General features: G+C 34.9%; 1 protein-coding gene across 1 annotated transcript; it reads left to right on the top strand.

The window, feature by feature from the left end:
• The first annotated feature begins 9274 nt into the window (after positions 1-9274).
• LOC139504892 (uncharacterized) lies at positions 9275-10438 on the top strand. The gene has a single exon (XM_071294783.1). The coding sequence runs from the start codon at positions 9275-9277 to the stop codon at positions 10436-10438; it is 1164 nt and encodes a 387-aa protein (XP_071150884.1).
• Positions 10439-10728: the final 290 nt, after the last annotated feature.

The following is a 10728-nucleotide window of genomic DNA, read 5'->3' as shown; positions in this document are numbered from 1 at the left end:
GTACAAAACTAAATATAATTAGAGACCAACTGTTTTCCAAAATTAGTGAAATAGTTCCCTCTTTTTAAATATGACTAATGAAGCAAGATTTAAATTTTTATATACGTGTGTTGAGACTGATATAATTAGAATTATTGTTAAATTTATAAGCAACATGTACATTTCTAGAAATGCTTTATTAAGCACTAAATAACTTTGTGGTACCACCTCCTCATATAATGTTTATGAAATTGCTATGATATATATATGTTTGTATTTTTGTGTATAACAAATTTGTATTGTCTTGGTATCAATCCTGTAATTTTGGATTTTTAAACCAATAAAAATTACTTACTTACTTACTTACTTACATAGAAATTTATGTAAAATTGAGATTGGAAATGGGGAACATGTCAAAGAGACAACAACCCGACTAAAGAGCAGAAAACAGCCCAAGTCTTCAACACAGCGAGAAAATCCAGCACCAGAGGTGGGCTTCAGTTTGCCCCTAAATAAAATTGTGTACTAGTTCAGTGAAAAGGGACGTCATACTAAACCCCTCCAAAACATATAAATGAACTAAAATTAAAAAAAAACATACAAGACTAACAAAGGCCAGGTGCAAAAATGGGGCGGGGTTATACAAATTTTATGAGATCTCAACCATCCCCTATACCTCTAGTCAATGTCGAATAAACAAACACACAGTAATACACACAATAAAACTCAGTATGAACATATAGCTTTAAAGCTTGTTTTTTGGTGTGAGCCAACTGAAGGCTCCGTGTTGAAGGCCGTACATTGACCTATAATTGTTCACTTTTTTAAAATTGTTATTTGGATGGAGAGTTGTCTCATTGGCACTCACCACATCTTTCTATATCTATGATAAAAGAAATCCCAGTCCGATGTCAAAATAGGTAACAGTTGAGAAAGAAAAATAAGCAAAATTACAATCTATGATACATAAATTAATGACAGACAGTAAATTTTTGTTTTACATTCTATACTGTGGTCATGGTGGTAAAAGCTTTGTGAAACTGAAGGAATGATAATTAAGCACTGTTGACACACTTTAAAGAGATCATCAGTCAATTTTATAAAGCATGATTAAAAAGTTGGATTGATTACTGTTTAAGGTCCAGTGGCAAATTAAATGCATGTTCAGGAGGAGAACATGATAATATGATATTCATATAAACCTTGCCTTGTACTAGCTATAGACATGCTGAGCTGGGTTTTAATGTGCTGGTTCACAAGGTAACAGCACACAGGAAGATGTGTCACCCTATCCGGATATATTATTCTAACTCAAGGCGCGGATCCCAGCATTTTAAAAAGGGGGGGGGGGGGTTCCAACCCAGAGTAAGGGGGGGGGGTTCCAACTATATGCTCCCATTCAAATGCATTGATCGGCCAAAAAAAGGGGGGGTTCCAACCCCCGGAACCCCCCCTGGACCCGCCACTGAACTCTGAGACAATTAGTCTTTGCATCTTTGTCTTACTCCTAAATGTTGCTTGCTTAGCGAAAAGCAGCAAATACAAGTCTGTGGTATGACCAAGCTTGTGATCTGACACTCTCAAGGAGAGCATGCTACCAACAGACCTCAAGGGGGTCAAATAAAATACAATAAACAGCTGCGCCATGAGCGCATGATACGCCCGACGTCTTGTGTGGAAGTTTTATGCAATAATCATGAATAGTTCTGAGAAAGTTTTAAGCAATTACCATTTATTGCTTTTGAGACACATCAGGACATGTGAAACCCCTCCACCCGTTTTTTTTTTTTTTACAAATACCACTAAAATAAAATTTGGAATCAAACCAAAAAGTATACAGATCTTTAGATTAATATAACAAAGAAGTGTGGTCAGTTTCAAGCAATAATATCATAAATTGTTTTTGAGATACGGCGCAACATGTAAAAAAAACCTCCCCTTTTTTACAAAGTACTCAATAAATCAAAAATAAAACTTTGAGTCATCGCCAAAAGTATACAGATCTTTAGATTAATATAAAAAAGAAGTGTGTAAAGTTTTAAGCAATAATCATAAATCGTTTTATAGATACGGCGCGACATGTAAAAAACCCTCCCCCTTCTTTACAAAAATACTCAATAACTCAAAAATGAAATGTTGAATCATCACCAAAAGTATACAGATATTAAGATTAATATAACTAAGAAGTGTGTAAAGTTTTTAAGCAATAATCAAGAATTGTTTTTTAGATACGGTGCGACCCCTGTTTAAGTTACAATGTGCCATAACTCAAAAAGTTTTAATCTTATTTTCACCAAAAAGTATACAGATCATTTGACCATCATAAGAAACAACTTTATTAAGTTTCATGAAATTTGGATAAGTCGTTCTCAAGTTACGGTGCGACATGTTTACGCCGGACAGATGGACGGACACCGGACATTTGTATACCATAATACCTCCCGTCAAAATTTGACGGGCGTATAAAAAAGGCAAATGAGCTCCGATCATTGGTAGAATAAAACGAAAATTTTGACAAATTTTGCTTTACTTTTTAGGTTGCACTTCACTTGTGTGAAATAGACAATATGTTCTGGATAATAACCAATCCTGCACAACAGGTCAAGTAACCATGATAACTGTGTCGATGATCAAAATAAATATTGCAAAAGGATCCTAAATTTCTAAGAGCAAGGTTATGTTCCATAAACAGGTGATTTATACCTTTGAATTTTAGGTTTATACTCTGTACTTAGATTACTTTTTACTGATCTTAATCTCCTTCAAAGTCAGTAGCTTATACATGTTATATTTATTATAGGGATACTTAATAACTTAACTCTGTTATCAGAGTAAATTGTTAAACAACAAATGTGCAATAAAAATTGTTTACGTCCACTTGTATTTTTGTCCATCTGATGAGTTAAGCCTTTTTCAACTAATTTTTATACGACCGCAAAAATTTTAATTTTTCGTCGTATATTGCTATCACGTTGGCGTCGTCGTCCTGCGTCGTCGTCGTCCGAATACTTTTAGTTTTCGCACTCTAACTTTAGTAAAAGTGAATAGAAATCAATGAAATTTTAACACAAGGTTTATGACCACAAAAGGAAGGTTGGGATGGATTTTGGGAGTTTTGGTCCCAATATTTTAGGAATTAGGGGCCAAAAAGGGCCCAAATAAGCATTTTCTTGGTTTTCACACTCTAACTTTAGTTTAAGTGAATAGAAATCTATGAAATTTTGACACAAGGTTTATGACCACAAAAGGAAGGTTGGGATTGATTTTGGGAGTTTTGGTTCCTACAGTTTAGGAATAAGGGGCCAAAAAAGGGCCCAAATAAGCATTATTCTTGGTTTTCGCACAATAACTTTAGTATAAGTAAATAAAAATCTATGAAATTTAAACACAAGGTTTATGACCATAAAGGATAGGTTGGGTTTGATTTTGGGAGTTTTGGTCCCAACAGTTTAGGAAAAAGGGGCCCAAAGGGTCCAAAATTGAACTTTGTTTTGATTTCATCAAAAATTGAATAATTGGGGTTCTTTGATATGCCGAATCTAACTGTGTATGTAGATTCTAAATTTTTGGTCCCGTTTTCAAATTGGTCTACATTAATTTCCAAAGGGTCCAAAATTAAACTTAGTTTGATTTTAACAAAAATTGAATCCTTGGGGTTCTTTGATATGCTGAATCTAAAAATGTACTCAGATTTTTGATTATTGGCCCAGTTTTCAAGTTGGTCCAAATCGGGGTCCAAAATTAAACTTTGTTTGATTTCATCAAAAATTGAATAATTGGGGTTCTTTGATATGCCAAATCTAACTGTGTATGTAGATTCTTAATTTTTGGTCCCGTTATCAAATTGGTCTACATTAAAGTCCAAAGGGTCCAAAATTAAACTTAGTTTGATTTTAACAAAAATTGAATTCTTGGGTTTTTTTGATATGCTGAATCTAAACATGTACTTAGATTTTTGATAATGGGATCAGTTTTCAAGTTGGTTCAAATCAGGATCCAAAATCATTATATTAAGTTCTGTGCAATAGCAAGAAATTTTCAATTGCACAGTATTCACCAATAGCAAGAAATCTTCAATTGCATAGTATTGTGCAATAGCAAGAAATTTTCAATTGCACAGTATTGAGCAATAGCAAGAAATCTTCAATTGCACAGTATTGTGCAATAGCAAATATTTTCAAATACTCAGTATTGCGCAATAGCAAGAAATATCTAATTGCAATTTCAATTGGAGTTATCTTTCTTTGTCCAGAATAGTAGTTGAATCAACTTAAATCTTTGTTTTATACAATACAGATATATAATTAATATTTCAAATGGAGTTATCTTTCTTTGTCCAGAATAGTAGTTGAATCAACTTAAATCATTGTTTTATACGATATACAATGTATATTCACTTTTTCTACCAACTGATAAATTAAAACAATCTTTACCATTCAGTGATAACAAGCACTTTATTTTACATTTTAATATTTTATGATGTATTTAAATGAGTAGTTATTGTTGCAAACTCCATTAGAAATTTGAATTGAGATCAGTTTTGGAAAAAGGGAAAGGGGGATGTGAAAACAAATGGGGGTGGGGGGTTAAATTTTTCTCATTTCAGATTTCATAAATAAAAAGAAAATTTCTTCAAACATTTTTTTGAGAGGATTAATATTCAACAGCATAGTGAATTGCTCACAGGCAAAAAAAATATTTTAAGTTCATTAGACCATATTCATTCTGTGTCAGAAACCTATGCTGTGTCAACTATTTAATCACAATCCAAACTTAGAGCTGAATGCAGCTTGAATGTTGTGTCCATACATGCCCCAACCGTTCAGGGTTCAACCTCTGCGGTCGTATAAAGCTGCGCCCTGGGGAGCATCTGGTTATAGTTCCTTCTTATGTTGTACTGTTATACCACTGTCCCAGGTTAGGGGGAGGGTTGGGATCCCGCTAACATGTTTAACCCCGCCACATTATTTATGTATGTGCCTGTCCCAAGTCAGGAGCCTGTAATTCAGTGGTTTTCGTTTGTGTATGTGTTACATATTTGTTTTTCGTTCATTTTTTTTTACATAAATAAGGCCGTTAGTTTTCTCGTTTGAATTGTTTTACATTGTCTTATCGGGGCCTTTTATAGCTGAAAATGCGGTATGGGCTTTGCTCATTGTTGAAGGCCATACGGTGACCTATAGTTGTTAATGTCTGTGTCATTTTGGTCTTTTGTGGATAGTTGTCTCATTGGCAATCATACCACATCTTCATTTTTATATTAAATGTTAAAAAAAAAATCAAAGAAAAAAAATGCACGTTGAACTCTTACATGTCTTAAAACATTTGTAAAAGATATAGAGTTGGGAATGGGGACTTGAAAGACTAATTTTAATGCCTCCATTACCTTACAGATTAATAAGCTTTATATAAAAGTGTATACTAACACCTCTGACATTTTAGTTTGAGTCTTCATAATCATTTATTTTGATCGCCATCCAACTGCATTTATACTGTTAAAAAAATTCTTACGTGGTGTTTCTAGAAGCTTAATGGGTCAAGATGTGTAATTCGTTTCCCGTAGGCAACAATGGTAGCTTTTTCTTCAATTCCTCTGTCCATATTGTAAAATTGGAAGAAGGTTCTTACACAGCCTAAGAAGAAAAGCATGACTGATTGACAAAATTTAAAAATGCAGTACAACCATAAAAGTTTTGTCTTAATTTTATCACAATGCCCATTCAGGAAAGACGTTTGAAACACAGGCACTTGTTTCTGTCAATGGGGGTTACCAATCCACACTTGTTTCTGTCAATGGGGGTTACCAATCCACACTTGTTTCTGTCAATGGGGGTTACCAATCCACACTTGTTTCTGTCAATGGAGGTTACCAATCCACACTTGTTTCTGTCAATGGGGGTTACCTATCCACACATGTTTCTGTCAATGGGGGTTAACAATCCACACTTGTTTCTGTCAATGGGGGTTACCAATCCACACTTGTTTCTGTCAGTGGGGGTTACCAATCCACACTTGTTTCTGTCAATGGGGGTTACCAATCCACACTTGTGTCTGTCAATGGGGGTTACCAATCCACACTTGTTTCTGTCAGTGGGGGTTACCAATCCACACTTGTTTCTGTCAATGGAGGTTACCAATCCACACTTGTGTCTGTCAATGGGGTTACCAATCCACACTTGTTTCTGTCAATGGAGGTTACCAATCCACACTTGTGTCTGTCAATGGAGGTTACCAATCCACACTTGTTTCTGTCAATGGAGGTTACCAATCCACACTTGTTTCTGTCAATAGGGGTTACCAATCCACACTTGTTTCTGTCAATGGTGGTTACCAATCCACACTTGTTTCTGTCAATGGGGTTACCAATCCACACTTGTTTCTGTCAATGGGGGTTACCAATCCACACTTGTACTATTTGTGATGCCGCTTGAGCAAGTGAAAAGTCCTTATTTTCACACAGTTAAGTTCTCTGGAAATTCAGTTCTGTACACACATTTAATAACTCCAAAGTTTATACATCATTATTGTATAGTCTTCATGAGTTGATTTCACAAAATACTTACAACCAAGATTGATTGTAAGTCATGAACAATTCAGTATACTTACGATCAATCTTAGTCGTAAGTTTCTTTGTAAAGTCATGCTTCAGTGATTACCTATATAATCAACCAAATTTTTCCAACAAAAGTGTGGGGGGGGGGGGGGGGGGGGCACCCTGGTCCTTCTAAATCTGCCTCTGGAAACTGACTCCTGCTCTTAAAAAAATCACAAATGTTTATGCTCTAAGTCAAGTACCGGTACTAAAAATAGCATGATGTCCAATTTCATGCATGCCATACAGGTTTTTTTTATTTCTATTTATAGTTGAGTTCCTCACTCTGAGACGCGTTAGGGATATTGACCCATTTGGATCATATCTGGGAACCAGTAGGTAAACAGGACCAGTTGACAGTTCTCATCACTTGATATCTTCCTTTGTATAATTTTGCGTTAACTTCTCCTCTGAAATTACTTGGACAACTGGAACCAAACTTGTCATCAATCATTTCTTTGGGTAGCTTAAGTTTAAAAAAAGGTATGTTGGATTCTCAATCCTTACAACCAACTTTTCCACCAAGGGTTAAGATAGTACATATGGGGTAAGATATTTATATGAAAATTATTATAATTAGAGAAAATCTGATAATGCAGAAATATTTGGATGTCCAGATCTACCATATATATATGTAAGCCTCAAATCTATGTCCGGCCTCAAATCTATGTCCTTCCACCAAATCTATGTCCTTTTTAATATTGCGTCATAGACGTTCCAAATCTATGTCCTGTATTGTCTCACATCTATGTCCTTTATTTACTCAAATCTATGGCCATTTTTGGCTCAAATCTAATGTCCTTTCATTGACGTAAAACATAACAAAACGTCATCAAGCAAGCAATAAAAAGTTAAGAATTACAGGTGTAAGTACGGCCTTTAACACGGAGCATTAAATCACACCGAACAACTTTGAACAAGTGGTTTATATGACAAAATCAAGGTTAACACTTTATCTTTAAAATACACATGGTTTAAAATTGCTTTATATTTTGGTGGAAAATCTGTTATGAATAGTGGACTGATGGAATATTTTCAAATACGTCAACTAGAGATTTATCCTCTTGAAATGTTTTCTGACAATTATCGGGATATCTTTACTTACTCCTACTTTTTGGGAATATTCATAATTCAAAACAAATCCAGACATGAACAACGGGACTGCAGTGTTTACATCTGGTTTCTGGAGAGAAGGAATTTGCCGAAACGTAAAGAATGATTCTTTTCGGGGAAAGAGTTTCGTTATTAAAGACATAATTACAAGTTTTACATTTGAACTAAATAGATATCAGCAAATACCAAACAATTGATATATGCTTTATTGTGATTTACAAATATTTTAATTAAAAAACTTTTATTTTTAGCAATTCAGAATGATTTTATAGATATTTAAAGTAACATATGCTAGATAAAGTGGTATGGATGTCAATTTAACAGCAATATGAAAAAAAATTAGAGACAAAAGGATTTAAAATCTACAATTTTAAAGCCCGTTATCCATTGGGTACAAACTCGAAGATTTTAATTTGGGCAGGTGGTGGTTCACTGTTGGGTATTTAACATTTGTGTTTATTAGTTTGATCGCAACCTCGCTTTGGTCTTTTCGAAATACGTCGGCAAGATTGCAGCAGACGAAAATTGGACGAGAAAATAATCTTCTTAAAAAACAGGATACAAGAATTAACACAATAGGTATATGGACGGATGCCTTTTTAATATATATCAGTATTTATTGTACTATACATACATCTCAGTTCCAAGAACTGTTGAAGTATATGCAAACTGTCAGGTTAGGGGCTAAACGCTATGCAGGTTTAGGATGGAAATTGTATGATGAACAGTTTAGACTACGTAGATCACAGGAGCCTGCTGGATCCTGGTCTGTCATAGACACTGAGCTATGGTTATTGTATATGCAACCAGCAGGTCCAATTAATGGGCCAGAGTTCAATATTGCACAAAAACCAACAAACAATTTTCTTAAATGCTATGCATATAATTATAATGGGACGTGCACCCAACAATATTGCACATACAAACATGCTTGTTTAAAATGCAGTGGGGTACATCCGGTTATATATTGCACTAATAGCAAAGTGACTAACTCTAATAATCCTCAGTCACCTGGGATTGTTCAGAGATTCAGATCAGCCCGGCCTCAAGCACCACAAAAAACAGCATCTAATTTTCAACCCTTTGCACCTAGGCAAATGCAAAATAACACAAGATTCCGTTCTCCTGGAGCATTTATGGGACAAAGGCAAAACCCCAGTCAAAATTAAATCTTTAAGAGAATTACTGTCAAATTATGAAAACAAAACTGATGCAGCAATGTTATTATTGGGATTTATAGAGGGGTTTAGATTAAACTATACTGGTCCAAGGATCTCGAGTTTTGCAAGCAATCTCATTTCGGCAGAAGTTCACAAAACTGAAACGAATTTAAAATTACGAAAAGAAGTGCATCTTGGTAGAATGTTGGGCCCCTTTTCAAAAATACCAATTTCAACTTTAAGAATATCTCCTATTGGGGTAGTTTCAAAAAATGACGGTGGATGGCGTCTTATAACTCACTTGTCATATCCTCTAAACTGGAGTGTGAATGATTTCATTGATCCAGAAATTTGTAAAGTAAAGTATTCTTCTTTTGATAAAGTGGTTGGGATGATCTCTGAATTAGGAAATAACGTGCTTTGCGCAAAAATGGACATTAGTCAGGCCTTTAGAATTTTATTGGTTCACCCAGCTGATTTTGACCTTCTGGGAATTTTCTTTGATGGGAAATATTATATTAATAAATGTCTGCCTGAAGGCTGTTCTATATCATGTGCCCTCTTTGAAAAATTTGCCACTTTTTTGCATAAAACAGTTGCATTGAAAGCTGGCATTGAGACTTTAGACCACTATTTGGATGACTTTTTCTTTGCTGGTGAAAGTTCAACGGATAATTGTACCATTTTGATGGACACTTTTAATGAAGTATGTAGTCAGCTAGGTGTTCCACTAGCAGAGAATAAAACAGTAGGTCCTACCACATGTATCACATTTTTAGGCCTTGAAATTGACACAGTACTTATGTTGGTTAGAATCCCCCCTGAAAAACTGGATAAACTTAAATTTATGCTTGATCAGGTCTTGTCGAAAAAGAAAATGGCACTGAAGGAACTTGAATCAATTACTGGTTTAATGGCATTTTGTTCAAGGGCTATTATATCAGCCCGTGCTTTTATTCGTCGTTTTTACGATTTGATAGCTTCAGTTAAGAATGGAAAGCCTTATTATACTGTCAGATTGAATTCAGAGGTCAAAGCAGATGCTAGAGTTTGGCTAAATTTTCTAGATCAATTCAATGGTCAGTGTTATTTTCCTGATAGATTTTGGTCGACTAATGAAAGTCTGGAATTATTCACTGATAGTGCAGGTAATGTTTTATTAGGTTGTGGAGCTTATTTTCAAGGTCACTGGGTACAATACCAGTGGCCAAGTAGTTGGGCTGATACTAGCATTTTATTGGATATAACATGTTTGGAGCTTATTCCCATCGTGCTGTCGTTCATGATATGGGGTCGTTCATTTAGAAATAAAAAGATTCTGTTGAGAATAGATAATCAGGCATTAGTAAGCATTGTGAACAAAAGAACATCAAAATCAAAGAGAGTTATGATATTGATAAGACAACTAGTTTTTCTCACTATGAACAATAACATACAATTTAGGGCACAACATATTGAGGGTGAGCATAATGCAATCGCAGATGCTCTTTCTCGATTTCAGGAACAACGTTTTATGGACTTGGTCCCGAATGCAGACAGTTCTCCAGCAGCAATCCCACAAGAATTCCTGTCGATGATTTCAGAACTGAAATGAATCATTTACTTATAAATTCATTAGCACCCAGTACACAGAAAGCATATTTGCATAGCATGGACATATTTGTTAAATTCAGAGAAAATCATGGTTTTTCTGATGTCTGGCCTATTCCGCTTGATGACTTGACATCATTCATTGTTTATATGTTTAGAAAGAAATTGTCCCACTCAACAGTATCTGGCTATATTTCAGGCTTAAGTTACTTTAATAAAATCAACAATTTAGAAGACAATACACAGAAATTTGTTGTCAGAAAATTGATTGAAGGAATAAAAAGGTTGGGGGGC

The sequence above is a fragment of the Mytilus edulis genome, unplaced genomic scaffold, assembly GCF_963676685.1.
Source record: "Mytilus edulis unplaced genomic scaffold, xbMytEdul2.2 SCAFFOLD_1181, whole genome shotgun sequence".
Taxonomy (NCBI): domain Eukaryota; kingdom Metazoa; phylum Mollusca; class Bivalvia; order Mytilida; family Mytilidae; genus Mytilus; species Mytilus edulis.
This window is presented reverse-complemented; position numbering and strand designations above follow the sequence as displayed.